Raw genomic sequence first — 14,703 nt, forward strand, 5'->3', positions numbered from 1 at the left:
TGCCATTGAAACTTCAGTCATTACATGAACCCTTATAAGTCAAGGACAAAGGGGCTGCCCCACCTGGAGACTCAGCCGTGGGGTGGAGGAGGGGAGTCCCTGAGCTGCCCTGATGAAGAATCCAGGCTTGTTGCCTGCTGGATCCTGGCCAGTTCCTCAGTTCCGCTTCGGAGGAGCCCAACGCTTCAGGCTGGGGAAGCGAAGCCCAAGCGTCCCTGCAGCTGTTATGGGTTGCAGAAAGAAGAGCTTGTGTGTGTGTGTGTGAGTGTGTGTGTGTGTGTCAGGGAGAACTCAGAGAATATCAAAAGTCTTCCAGGGGAAAACATAGAAAGGGCCTAGAAGTTCTGCTTTGAATAGGAGAGCGATGGGCGTCCCATCAGAGTCTCTCTGGATCTGGGGCCCATTTTGTGTGACTGGGTGTGTGCAAACACACAATTCTGGGGCAGGTTCGGACTCTGCCTCCTCCTTCAGCTGCAGGTGGAGACCCAGTTCTGGCCTTCTGAGTCCGGTGTTGGGCCAGGGGGGAGTTTGACCCCTCCAGCCCCCTCCCCCGTCCCAGGAAAGGACTGAGGCCATCTCAGGATACAGGCCCTGTGGGACGTCTGCCTGCTGCAGCCGGGAGAGGGTTGGGGCTCTGAGCCCTGCCTCATCTGGCGTTTCATCCTCAACCCTGAACATCTGGCAGCTTCCCAGCCCCAGCTGCCCTCACCTGGCTGAGAGATCCACCTGGCCAGCCTGAGGATGGGAGACCACCAGGAGGCATCTGGCCTACTGCATAGGCTGAAACTGCTCCTAGACAAGGCGGGGAAGTTTCAGGCCCTCCTCGAACTCGCCTCCCTCAAGAGATCCACTTCCCATTCCTCTTTTAGCCTTGTCTGATCTCCCTGAAACACCCCCCCTCCCCCCTTGCTCAGTTCCTGCCGTTTGGAAGACAGTAATCAATCATATAAGCTGGAGCCAGTTAACAAAGCTCAGTTCACAACAAATGATTTCTAGCCGCCTGTCACATCAGAAACAAGCATCAGATGTTGGTTTCCTCAGCAACAACTATACACTAGCAAAACCAATTCACGATAAAAGCAAAACAATGAAGCCCCCAGAATCTCTATTAAAATTCCTGGTTCTTTTTATAAATTGTAACTGTATTGTTTTGTTTGATAGACTGTCCACCCACCCACCCACCCACCCACCCACCCACCCAAAATAACACTGACGCCTTTTCCAAGGAAGAAAATCTGTTCGGAAACGTTTCCACGTTCATTTTCTCTTTTCCGCCCTTCTCATCCGAGGGAAAGAATCACCAGAGGGAGACTGTGGGTTTTGGGGGCAAAAACCGCCCCCCGATTCCCCTCCAGATCCAGACTGGATCCCGGGATCTGCTTTGGCAGGAAAAGGGGGATCCCCTCGACGCACCGGAAGAAAGAGGGAGATTCCTACACGATCGGGGTTGAGGCGCTTCGTCCAGACGTTGTGAGCGAGGGAGACGCGTGTTTCCAGGAAGGGAAGCGCCGTTTTCTCTGGGAAAGCCACCAGATCCCTCCGGAGATTCCCCTCTGAAGAGGGGGAGGGCCTGGGGAGAGGATCCGGCTGGGTGAGGAGGGATCCCCGCAGATCCTCTCCGCCTCTTCCTGCCCGGACTACCAGCGGGGGGGGGGGGGTTCCTGGCTTCCCTTCGGGGTGGGGGGAGGCTGTGACTGTGACCCCCGAGTTCCAGCCATCCATGGGGCGGCTCCTCCCGCCTTGTCACCTGGGGCAGCTGCTGGGGGCTCCCTCCTTCCAGGCTGAGCGGGTGGGGGGAGTCCAGAAGGATCCTTCCAGCTCTGGATCCCCTCGGCCCTTCGGGAGTCTCCGCAGCTCCAGCCTGGGCGCCCTCTGGGCACTGGGGGAACCCAAAGGGCATCCAGTCCGCCCCTCCAGGTCCACAGAGAAAGGGAGAGTGGGGGAGGATGATGCAGCCGGCATGAAGAAGCCCCCTAGAATGCAGCCCCCACCCCAAGACTGAGCACGTCCCCCTCCCCCTCCCTCCGCTCCTCTCTCGGCTTCGGACTATCTCCTGTATCGGGCGAAGTCAAGGGAGACTCTACCCGGAGACCGATGACGCTGCAGAAGGGAGAATTCCCATTGGTCCTCTTGCTCCTTCTGGACACGCCCAAGGCCGAAGTCGGAGGAAAACTCCTCCCCCCCAATCCAGACCCCACTATTCCGCCTCTGGGGTTGGGAGCCTCCGCGTCTCTCTCCTCTCTCGGTCGAGCGCTGGTGGAGCCGCCTCATCCATGGCTTTGGTGGGGGTCGCCCTGGTGCTGCTGCTGGGGGAGGATCTGGGGGGCTCTGAGTGGCTCCTCCCAAACTGGCCCCCCTTTGTGAGGGGGGCTGGAGATTCTCCCTTTGAGAGGCTCTTAGGAGGGGCTGCAGGGGGTCTTTGGGGGAGGGGAAAGAGGGGGGATCCCCGAGAATCCGTCAAAGGTGAACTAAGGTTTCGGGGGGCGGAAGAAAAGTTGGTGCGACCCATGGAAGTTGGGGGTTGAAGGGCTGGAAGACTCCAGAAGAGTCAGTCTAGATGTCCTCTTTGTGCCCCCGCTCTCCTCCCCATGGAAGAGAGAGAGAGGGAGGGGGGGAGATGAGCTTCCCTCCAGCCTAGAAATTTCCCTCAGCCCCTCCCCCATCCTTCAGGTCGCTTTCCATCCAGCCTTTTCCCTCTTCCCCTCCCCCTCTTTCTCTCCTCCCCTCCCCCTTTCTTCCCTCCCCCCTCTGCAGACCCCCACACACCACAAGTCTCCCTCCCTCTCTAGGGCTGAGTGGGTTCCCTCTCCCTCCTCCAGGGGGCATTCCCCACCAGTCTCTCCTCTCCTCCCCTTCTTCCGTGGGACCCTCCTCCTCCTCCTCCTCCTCCACCGGAGGCTGGGAACGATGGGCCCTGGGGTCCCTCCTGACGGCCTTCCTCCTCTGCACCCTCCCCCTTCGCAGCCCATTTCCTGCACCAGACGAAGGACGAGTGCCGCTTCCTGAACGGGACGCAGCGGGTGAGGCTCCTGGAGAGGTTCTTCTACGACCGGCAGGAGTTCGCCCGCTTCGACAGCGACCGCGGGGAGTACGAGGCCCTCACGGAGTTCGGGAAGGTGGATGCGGACGCGTGGAACAGAGACAAACGCATCCTGCAGGACTTGAAGGCCGCTGTGGATTACTTCTGCCGGTACAACTACGGGGTTTCCCAGAGCAATTCTGTGGTTGGCCGGAGAGGTGAGTCCGGGGGGGGGGGAGATTTTGGGGGAGAGGATCCCGCCCCCCTTCCCTTCCCTTTCCAAGGGGGGTCCAGGCCTCTGAGAGGAATCTCCCAAGAGAATCCACGGAAGCCACTTGTGGTCTCCTTTCTCTGCCTTTTTCTTCTTCATTCCAAGTCATTTCCACTCCAACATCTTTTAAATCAATAAATAAGCAACTAAGTGAAATAAATCAATGTATAAAATTAAATAAGCAAATTAAACCTAGAAATAGATAAATAAAAACTTATTAAATGGAAACTGAAACAAAAAATAATAAAATAACTTAAATTAATTTAATTTAAAATTATAAATGAAATAAAAAATAATAAAATAAAGTAAAATAAGTCATAAAGTAATAATCTAAATAAAGAATAGAATAAATAATAAACTAAATAATTAGAATAAATAAAGTATAAACAAGTCTGCAGAGAGGGGGGCCATACAAATCTAATAAATAAATAAATAATATAATAAATAATTGATCAATAAAAAATAAATAAATAACAATAAATAAATAAGAATATGCTAAGGGAACATAAAATGTAGTCCTGCTGTTTTAGATCGAGAGGCCTCTTATTTGCCTATTAAATTGAATTCCTGGAGGGGCGGAGGGAGAAAGTAGGTATTTAAAGAGAAAGAAAGAAAATATATTTTCCCCATACAATTAAAATCTCCACAAACTCCCATGTGACCAAATTGGAACCTCAAAACCTTCACACTGCAGTCTTGAAAATAAGGAGGTTTGTGGAAGAGGCTATAAAAACAAAAATGTAAAAATGCTAAATTGCAGCTTTTGAATTTCCAGGGATTTAAAATCTGATCCTTCCGTTTTCTTCTTAAAAGACTTTTTTTCTCACCCACAATTTGCATTTCCTGTTTTTTTAAAAAAATGCTGTTTTCACTTTGTGAAGCCACTGCCTTCATTTTCTTAGCAATTCCACAAAGGCCTTTAAAGGTCCCCAGATGCAAATGGGATCAGCCTGAAAAATGCAACAACCCCCACCTGAAATGTTGATATTGGTCTGCAATCTGACCAGTTCCCAGGTTGGAAGGACAGATGACCATCTCAAAAGTGGTTGTTCTTGACCAGGACGGAATTTACTGTCAATCAGAAAATCTCTCAAGAGGAAACAAAATGGTTCTCAAAGGACTCTGGGCTGGAATGGGTCAATTGTGGACCCTCTGTACCCCCCTCCCCACCATGGATCCATCCAGGAGTTTTGCCATTTGGAACATTTGCTGAAGGAGGAGATCACGAGGGATCCCCTGCAAGGCCCTGCTGAGATCCTGGGACCCACTTGACCTCCTGAGCCTCCAACTACCCCCACTTTCCCTTTCCCCAAAAGATCCCCTCTGGATCCCTTCTGTCTTCTCTTCTCTCCTCTCCGCCCTTCTTGCTCCTTCTTTCTTTCTTTCTGCCATCTTGGTTGATCATCTTCATGGCCGCGTAGAGGAATTTGGCTCCGCCCTCTCCCCTCCCCTCCACAACCTCTGCGTGAAGCCGCTGGGTGAGTCCGTCCATCACCAGGGCTGGAGGTCTCCTCCGTATGCTGATGTTATCAGTTTACGTCTCCACCTCTGGGGACACAGGTGATTCTGAGGTTGTGGGGGGATCAATGGGGGATCAGAGGCTTCGGCTGGACCCTGGCAAGACCAAAGGGCTTTGGGTCCATGGAGCAACAACATGGGGGGACTTTAACCAAATGGGTTCTGGGTGGAGTTGCATTGTCCCAGAGACCCAGTTGGCAATTCTGGAGATTCTCCTGGACTCCTGAAGAGCATCTGGCAGTCACAGTTCGGAGAGTGTTCGTAAGGCTTTGGGTCAGTCGTGGTCACTTTGGCAAATAAATTTAATAAATAGATAAATTTACTAAACAAATGAACAAATGTTTTGGTAATACACCAAAATTAAAAGGGTGGTTTCATTTTCAACAATATTCCAGGAATCATCTGACTCGTGCTGCGTCTGTCCTTTCCGTCTCCTGCATTATTTCCTTCCACGTCCACCACATCTGGTAGAAGGTTCCATCCACCTCTGGGCGTTTCCAGCATTTATCCCTGTCAGACTTGCCTCTTTCGGGAATTCTTTTTTCGGGACTTCAACTGATCCCAATCACAAAGGATTTAGGAGAGGGTCTTCGGAGAGGGGCGGCATACAAATCTAATAAATTATTGTTGTTGTTGTTGTTGTTGTTGTTGTTGTTGTTGTTATTATTATTATTATTATTATTATTATTATTATTATTATTATTCTCCCCCCTTTCAGGATCCCTTTTGATTTCTTGCTGCAATATATTTTCAGGCATGAAAAGGGATCTTGGCCTGAACCAACCAACTGGGTCTTCTGTTCTGGGCCCTCCTGTGTCTCTCATGTGCCTCCTTCTCCTCCCTCCCTCCAGCCAAGCCCACCGTCACCATCTCCCCCACCAAGATGGACCCAACTTCCCCCAACACCATCCTCCTCTGCATAATGACCGGCTTTTACCCCGTGGAGATCGAGGTCCAGTGGCTGAAGAACGGCCAGCCGGAGAAGGAGGGCGTGGCCTTTGGGGAGGAGCTCCAGAACGGAGACTGGACCTACCAGCTCCACGTGATGCTGGAGACCCAGCCCCAGCGGGGGGATGTCTACACTTGCAAGGTGGAGCACGCCAGCCTGGAGGCCCCCATCACCGTCCAGTGGGGTAAGTCCCTCTGCTCCCACCCCTCCTGGAACCTGTCCTGCCCTGAGAAGGGGGAGAGATCCTCTCTGTGGTGGGGGAAGCCAGAATGGACCCTCTTGGGGGAAGGTGGGCCCGATCCTCCTGCTCAGGTGAGGCTCCTTCTCCTTCCCCAGAGCCCCGTTCCTCCCGCTCTGCCAGGGCCAAAATCTGGACGGGGATTATGGGGGCTGTGATAGGAGTGGCCTTCCTGGCTGTGGGGCTCTTCTCCTACCTGAAGGCCAAGAAAGGTGAGTCTGGGGGGCTGGAGGAGGGGTTGTGGGGAGAAGTATTTTGAGGAACTTCTGTTCTTGGAGGGTTTATTAAGGGAAGATATTGCAAGTTATTATGGGCTAATGATGGGGAGGGGTCCCTCTGAGTCCTCCAGCCCATGAAGGGTCCTGATTGGCTCTTTTTCTCCTTCCAGCAATTCCCATCCAAGCACCTGCAGGTGAGTTTCTCCTCTTCCTCCCTCTTCTCAGCCCCTCCTATAAATTATGGGTATTTTTGTTTAATTTCTCAATTGTTCCTTTTTTAAAAGAAAACCTGCCTGAACAATATCTCTTCACCCCCCTGCCCCCCCCTCCCGGTCCCAGGTGATCCTGCAGACTCGTTTGGGTTTGTTAGTTGGACCCTTGACCAGCTGTTCCTACTGACCCGCCCCCTTCTCCTTGTGACAGTTCACACAATTTCTGGCCATGTGACCCCAGGCTCCCCCCTTTGCTGCCCCCCCATCTTAGCCCCATATTCCCTGTTCACATGAAGAATCGCAGCCTTTTGCTCCCTGGAATGGGCGGATTCTCTCTCTGTCTTTCTCTGCCTGTGGGGGCTGAAAGGGAAGAAAAATATGTTATTTGCAGTAAAAGTTTCTCCTTATATTTTGATTTTCTTCCCCTTCTCTTTTTCTGCAGCACTCGTGAATTAATCCTGCTGTCAACCTTCGCTATAATTATGCATCATTTCTACGCTTGGTGGCCAATAGTTACGGGGAGGGGTCTTGGGTAATGGGGGGGAGGATGCAGGAGGCCCTGTGAAGTGGAATAAGTTTCCTCTTCCTTGAAACCAGGGGACCTGAAGGAGACCGTTAGAAGTGACATTCCATAAATGTGACCTGGGTGGAAGATGCCTCCACCTGATGGTCATGGACACTAGGGATTGGCCAATCTCCAGAGGGGGGGGGGTCAAAAGGGGGTTTGATCTACGCAGGTATCGCACCTTTTTCTCCAGTCTTTGCTTTAACCTTGACTGCTTTCAGTTCTGGTTTATGATAAATTCACTTTTGAACCTTGAAAAGGACCCTGAGTTTTATTCTTCTTAAATTCTGACTGTGGCAGCCGACACCTGCTCTCCGATGCACAAGGATTTATTTTTATTTCTTTGGTCTCTGATGGTTCTTTGTCCTGTTTGCAAACTCTGAAAAATGGAGGCAGAAGGTGGGAAGTTGGGGGGAGGAGGAGAAGGGCAGCGTGGACCTTCTCTTGCTGAGAACAGACCCCTCCCCACTTTCTTTCCTGGGAGGGAGGGGTGGAGACCATGTAGACTGTCCCCAGGGATGCTGGGCAGACCTGTCAGTCAAGCCCCCTCGTGTCTCCTGTCTTTGAACCCACAGCAGCTTCATCTCCATCCTTCTTCCTACGAATCCCTTCCCTTCCCTTCGCTTTGCTGTGAAAGAAGAAACTCCAGATGTAGGAAAACCCTGGAATCCTCCGTTTCTTCCTCCTCTTCCTCCTCTTCCCTGCCCCCACAGGAGGCCCCTCCCTCCGCTGCCTCTGGATCAACCATCCCGGCTACTTCGGGTCCAAAGCCAGAACTGATGAGGGAGGAGGGGGGCAGATCCAGGGAGGGGGAGGGGCTGGACCCCCTGGCTCTGCTTCCCCTCAAGGCCCCTTTGAGGAGCAGAAGGCCAGCAGGGACGGTCCTCCCTCGGCAATTGTGGGGAGCCATTGGGGGCACCCGAGACTCCCCCTACGTTCCCCCAGCCATTTGAGCCATTTCTCTTCCTCACAACTGGAGGGTCCTGCCCCATTTTGTCAGCCAATGTCCCCCTACCCTTTTTGGGGACTCTTTCGAATGGTGTATAGAGTCTCCTGCCTGATGGTATAAATGGTGAAGGCTCGAGCAGGGGGTTGGACTAGATGACTTTTAAGAAATCCATTGGAAGCCATTCCTGGTGCAGAAGAAGCTTGAGACAGAGGGGAAGACCAGCTCTGCAAGGGGGGAGGGGCTCCATGGTGCCGTCTTGAGTGGAAGACCCCTTCCTTCTCTCCAGCACCCCTAGATACCCCTGGACAGCTCCACAACTGAGCCCGGCCCCCTCCAGAGCTGATCCAGACTGGTTCTGCAGGACTCCAGTGGCCTCGATCCCTGAGGCATAATTTCCCCCTCCCCTCCCTCATTTGGGGTCTTGGGGTCCCCACAGGAAGAATCGGTCAGTGTGGGATTGTGGGAATTGTTGGAAACTCTGAGAAGATCTGGGCTCCAGTTGGCAACACCTCCTCTTGCAAGAACCTGCAGAAGGGACAACAACAAATGCACCAATGGCTGAAGGGTGGGGGGCATGAGAGTGGACTTCCCTAAGAGAAAAAATAAAGGCCTGTGTTGATGGTAGATGATCCATTGTTCAGGGGAACGGAAAGAGCCGTTTCCAAAATGGACAATCAAACTAAGGTGGTTGGTTGTTTCCCAGGAGCAACTACCAAAGACGGGACTGAGGAGCTTAGAGAAATATTGAGGCCCACAGATTATTCTTCCTTCTCCCTCTTTCCTGTGGGGTGGGAGGATAAAGTCCCTGGAAACGATGCCAAGAGACTCAGAGCAGGGGGGCCCAGTGGGAGCCACAGAGATGGGGGCACAAGGGGGGTTTCTCTTCCACTCTCCCAATAAAGGGAACCATCCAAGGAGGGAAGGCAGCACCTTGGAAGTCGAGCCTGATGGTTCTCTGGAGGGAAATTGGGAGCCACTTTTGTCACTGCCATGGAAACTTCAGTCACTAAATGAACAGTTTATAAGTGAAGGACTCCTTCCAGTGGGTCACAGGACAAAGGGGCTGCCCCACCTGGAGACTCAGCCATGGGGCGGAGGAGGGGAGTCCCTGAGCTGCCCTGATGAAGAATGGAGGCTTGTTGCCTGCTGGATCCTGGCCAGTTCCTCAGTTCCGCTTCGGAGGAGCCCAACGCTTCAGGCTGGGGAAGCGAAGCCCAAGCGCCTCTGCAGCTGTTGTGGGTTGCAGAAAGAAGAGATGCTGCTCTCTCTCTCTCTCTCTGTGTGTGTGTGTGTAGTGTGGGTGTCAGGAAAAACTTAAGAGAAAATCAAAGTTGGGGCAGAGAACAAAAGTGGGAGGGGGGCTGCAACTCAAGGGGGGTTCAGGACAGTGTCTTCACGATTCTCATCTAGACTTTCTTCTATGTACATGGTGGGGTGGATTAGATGTCCACTTTGGTCCCCAAACTGCCCAGGGGGGGATGGGATGGGACGGTCCTTCTCTGAAAGGGGCTTCCGGGTTCTTTTTAGTTAGGCAAGACCCATCTATTTATTTATTTTTATTTATTTATTAAATTTGTATGCCACCCCTCTCCACAGACTCTATGTTGCCAGGCATGGGGCAACTAGTACATGCCCCCACCCCACTTTCTGACCATTAAATGTTACGTGTGGATGTAATTGAATAAATTGACTGTTTTTAAAGTTATTATTATTATTATTATTATTATTATTATTATTATTATTAATTGGATTTGTATGCCACCCCTCTCCGCAGACTCTATGTTGCCAGGCATGGGGCAACTAGTACATGCCCCCCCCACACTTTCTGACCATTAAATGTTACGTGTGGATGTAATTGAATAAATTGACTGTTTTTAAAGTTATTATTATTATTATTATTATTATTATTATTATTATTATTAATTGGATTTGTATGCCACCCCTCTCCGCAGACTCTATGTTGCCAGGCATGGGGCAACTAGTACATGTCCCCACCCCACTTTCTGACCATTAAATGTTACGTGTGGATGTAATTGAATAAATTGACTGTTTTTTAAGTTGTTGTTGTTGTTGTTATTATTATTATTATTATTATTATTATTATTAATTGGATTTGTATGCCGCCCCTCTCCGCAGACTCGGGGTGGCTAACAACAATGATAAAAAACAACATGTAACAATACAATTTAATAAAACAACTAAAAACCCTTATTATAAAAACCAAACATACACACAAACATACCATACATCACTTGTAATGGCCTAGGGGAAGGAATATACTAACTCCCCCATGCCTGGCGACAAAGGTGGGTCTTGAGTAATTTGCAAAAGACAAGGAGGGTGAGGGCCGTTCTAATCTCTGGGGGGGTTGATTCCAGAGGGCCAGGGCCGCCACAGAGAAGGCTCTTCCCCTGTGTAAGGAAAATGACATTGTTTGGTCGACGGGACCCAGAGAAGGCCAACTCTCTGGGACCTTATTGGCCGCTGGGATTTGTGCGGTAGAAGGCAGTTCCGGATGTATTCTGGGATTTTAGCTTATAATTTTTAACTACAGTGATACCTCATCTTACAAACTTAATTGGTTCCGTGACCAGGTTCGTAAGATGAAAAGTTCGTAAGACGAAGCAATTTTCCCCATAGGAATCAATGTAAAAGCGAATAATGTGTGCAAGCCCAAAATTCAGAAACCTGGAAGCTGGAACCTCACTGCCGAAGGAGGCTTAAGCCTCCCAGTCCTTCCCGACCCTCCCGCACATCGTTCTCGGCGGGAAGGATCCCCCATAGCAGGCCGGATCCGAGCGATTTTACCAGCGAAAAACGTGTTAAAATCCTCAGCACTGCTCTGCAAGGGCTCCCCAACTCCCCCGATTAAGAAGGGAGCCGGTTACCCTAAACAGAGCGGCCGGGCGGGATTCCGCTAATGCAATCAAAGCGGCATGATACGTGCATCTTGCCGCCTTGAGCGCCACTTTGTAAGTCTTAATATGAGCTATTACAAGTGTTCGGTCGGATTCGCACTTACTCTTCCTCCATTGCTTCTCCAGACGTCTCTTCTGGCGCTTCAACTCCCGGAGCTCCTCGTTGAACCATGGAGCTCTATGGGGTCTAGTGCCGCGGAGAGGTCGCAAAGGGGCAATCCGGTCAAGAGCCTACCCTGCAGCCTTGTTCCAGGCCTCAGCAAGAGACTCTGCCGAACTGTGGACGAGAGTATCTGGAATAACCCCAAGCGCCGTCTGGAAACCTTCTTGATCCATCACGCGTCTGGGGCGGAACCTCCTAATTGGTTCCGCCTCCCTGCGGGGAAGGATTGGAGCCAGGAAGTTAAGCCGCAGTAGGAAATGATCTGACCATGACACAGGCAACATTTCTAAGCCCCTTAATCTCAGATCATTACTCAATTGCTCAGAGAGGAATATCATATCGGGTGTGTGTCCACCCTCGTGAGTCGGACCCTGAACTACTTGAGTCAGGTCCATGGCTGTCATGGTGGCCATGAACTCCTGTGCCAGTCCAGAGGAACCGCCGAGCGACGGTAGATTGAAGTCCCCCAGGACGATAAGTCCGGGGAACTCCACCGCCAACCCGGCCACCTCCTCGAGCAGCACAGGCAGGGCTGTTGACACGCAGCGGGGAGGCAGGTACATGAGTAAAAAGCCCACCTGAACCCCTAAGTCCAACTTCACCAGGAGGGACTCGCAACCCGCAACCTCTGGAGCAATGAGCCTACGCAGGCCAAGACTTTCCCTGGCTATAATAGCCACTCCTCCCCCCCTTCCCTGGGGTCAAGGTTGGTGCCATACCCGAAATCCAGCTGGGCAAATTTCAGAGAGAGGGACTCCTCCCTCCAGGCCCAGCCAGGTTTCGGTCACACAAGCCAGGTCAGCCTCCTCATCCAGGATCAAATCCCGGATGAGGAGAGCTTTATTTACCACCGACCTGGCATTGAGTAGCAACAACTTGAGCCCAGGGCCAGAATTACACTCATCACCAGTGCCTTGAGTTAAGCTCATGGAGCCGGAAGAAGGGATTGCTACTAAGCAGTGATCCCTCCTTCCCCTGGAACGGCTAGTTCCATGGCTTCCGCCATACCTGCCTCTCCCCAGCAAGACCGGAATATTTTGACCCTCTGCCACCCCAGAGATAAGTGTCCCCACCCCTCCTGCCCTTCCAGCATCAGGTGTGCTAAAAATTCCATTCATATCATATTCATTCATTTCATACATATTATGACTCACGCACACCCATGTCGCTCTCCAATGCAGACAGATTTTTACAAGTTGACACACCAAGATAGTCCTCAATTTGAGGATCAAACACTTTACCGTTCAGTCATTGGGTCACTGTTATACATTAGCAGTTGGACAAGACCCGACATTTCACTTAGTGTCAATCTTTTGTCAAGACACGTTGGCAAAGCAACTACATTTCACTGGACGTGCATAAAGAGACTGCTGAGATACATGAAGCACACAAAAGACATGAAATTGTTCTTAGAACCAGAACACAACAAGTATCCTGAGTTGATTTGCTATGAAGATTCTGATTGGGCAGATGATAAAGAAACACGAAAAAGTACCTCTGGTTATATAATGTTTTTGAATGATTGTCCAATTTATTGGAAAGTTAGAAAGCAAAACTTTATTTCTTGTTCTTCCACTGAGTCAGAATATGCCTGTGTTTCTGACTGTTGTAATGCTTTAACCTGTGTTTCTGCTCTCGTTGATAGTATTTGGGGCGATGCCATGAAACCAATTGTTATTATGGAGGACAATATTTCAGTTACGTTCATATCTGAAACTGAATATGTTGGAGCTCGTTCAGAGCACATCGACATAAGATATAAGAATGCAAGAGAATACGTAAAACAAGGATTCGTGAAACTACATTATGTGTCCACAACTGAACAGATGGCTGACGTGCTGAATAAACCACTGCCAGCTGACCAATACGAATACCTCTCTCAAGAAAATGTGCCTTATGTGAACCAATGTCCCTGATGACCGCCAAAGAAGGGGTGTCACGCTGAATATTGCCAGCCTCAGAGACATTTAGTAATTAAAGTTAATATGTGTGCCTTTATTAATCTCCTCCTATATTTTATGTAATATCCGGCCTTGTCATTTCCGCCTTCTTGCTCCGTTGTTCTTCTCTGCTTTAAGACTCCATGATGTGATCTTTTGTCTACTCAATATTTATTTATTCTTTCATAATAAAAGAAATCTCATTTTGAATAAATGTTTGGAACTCTAAAATCCATCGCCTCCACGATAAAGTTCAAACGGACATTTACAACCGTGACAACAACATATAAAAATAATATTAAAATGTTATGAAGCCCAATTTCTTTATAAGAAGAAAGAAGGTGGGCTAAGAGCAAAGGGGGGGGGGTCATGAAGAAAAGCCCACAAACTAAGGGTGTTCCCTCCCCGAAGGAGGAATGGGAAGGAATGGTCCCTCTCTTTCCTTCCTATTTGCAATTCCCCGAAAACCTGGAAAACTTCTGGGTAAGATGTTAGTGTTGGTGAGTTTTTGTTTTAGACTGCAATTCTTTTTCAGGTCTCTGTAAGGAAAAACAGACCAAAATCTGAAAAATTTGCTATGTGCACAGCAAGATTTTTTCTGGTATGTTGCTTTTTTAATGGAGCAATTAAAGAATTTTAAAAATCTCCAATAACATTTAGAAGAGGTTCAGATAAAGGAGAAGAGAAACTCACCTGCAGGTGGGTGGGTGGGAGTTGTTGGAGGGAGAAAAGGAGTCAATCAGGACCCTTCATGGGCTCGAGGACTCCGAGGGACCCCCTCCCCATTAATAGCCCATAATAGGTTGCATTCTCTTTCTTTAATAAACCTCCAAGAACAGAAGTTCCCAAAAATATCTCTGAAAGAGACCCTCTTGGCTAAGCTTGATTAAGAGACCTCCCCTAGATGGTCCCCTCCCCACAACTCCTCTTCCAGCCCCTCAGACTCACCTTTCCTGCTCTTCAGGTAGAAGAGCCCCACAGCAAGGAAGGCCACTCTTATCACGGCCCCCATAATCCCCATCCAGATTTTGCACCTGGCAGAGCTGGAGGAACGGGGCTCTAGGGAAGGAGGAGCCTCATCTGAGCAGGAGGATCAGGCCCACCTTCCCCAAGAGGGGGCATTCTGGCTCTCGCTAGAAAGAGGGTTTCTTGCCCTTCTCGGGGCAGCACAGGGTGCCCAGGGGAAGAGATGGAGAGGAGGAGCTTAGCTCACTGGGTGGTGATGAGAGCCTCCAGGCTGGCATGCTCTACCTGGCAAGCATAGAGGTCCACCCGCTGGTTCTGAGTCGCCAACATCACCTGGAGCTGGTGGGTGCAGTCTCCATTCTGGAGATCCTACCCGAAGGCCACACCCTCCTTCTCTGGCTGCTGGTTCTTCGGCCATTAGATCTTGATCACCACAGGATATAAGCCTACAATGGTGCAGGAGAGGGAGGCACAGGAGGACCCAGAAAGAAAGTCCAAGTTAGTTACTTCAGATGCCACCTGGGACTGTGTCCAGAGCCCTGGCAACCTTATGATTGCAGGATGCACCAAGCATTTGCCAGGGCCATGCCAAGATCCTTGCAGATGGAGGTCCTCACCCCCAAACCAAGCTCTGCCTGCAGTTGGCCGTCCTCCTTCTAGTCAAAGAACAAGCCATTCTTGGGGAAGGAGGTGGGGAAGGTTCCAAGTCCCAGATGGCAACTATAATAATAATAATGATAATAATGATAATAATAATTTATTACACTTGTATGTCAC

The 14,703-nt window shown here is 50.2% G+C and overlaps 1 protein-coding gene across 1 annotated transcript; it reads left to right on the forward strand.

Moving 5' to 3' along the window:
- Window positions 1-1,720: 1,720 nt before the first annotated feature.
- On the forward strand, window positions 1,721-7,249 carry LOC139158378 (H-2 class II histocompatibility antigen, E-S beta chain-like). Its single transcript, XM_070735680.1, has 7 exons — window positions 1,721-1,917; window positions 2,155-2,282; window positions 2,965-3,237; window positions 5,660-5,941; window positions 6,094-6,207; window positions 6,384-6,407; window positions 6,868-7,249. Exons 1-7 carry the CDS (start codon window positions 1,721-1,723, stop codon window positions 6,879-6,881), a joined length of 1,032 nt encoding a protein of 343 aa, XP_070591781.1. The 3' UTR covers window positions 6,882-7,249.
- Window positions 7,250-14,703: the final 7,454 nt, after the last annotated feature.

The sequence above is a fragment of the Erythrolamprus reginae genome, chromosome 2, assembly GCF_031021105.1.
Source record: "Erythrolamprus reginae isolate rEryReg1 chromosome 2, rEryReg1.hap1, whole genome shotgun sequence".
NCBI lineage: Eukaryota > Metazoa > Chordata > Lepidosauria > Squamata > Dipsadidae > Erythrolamprus > Erythrolamprus reginae.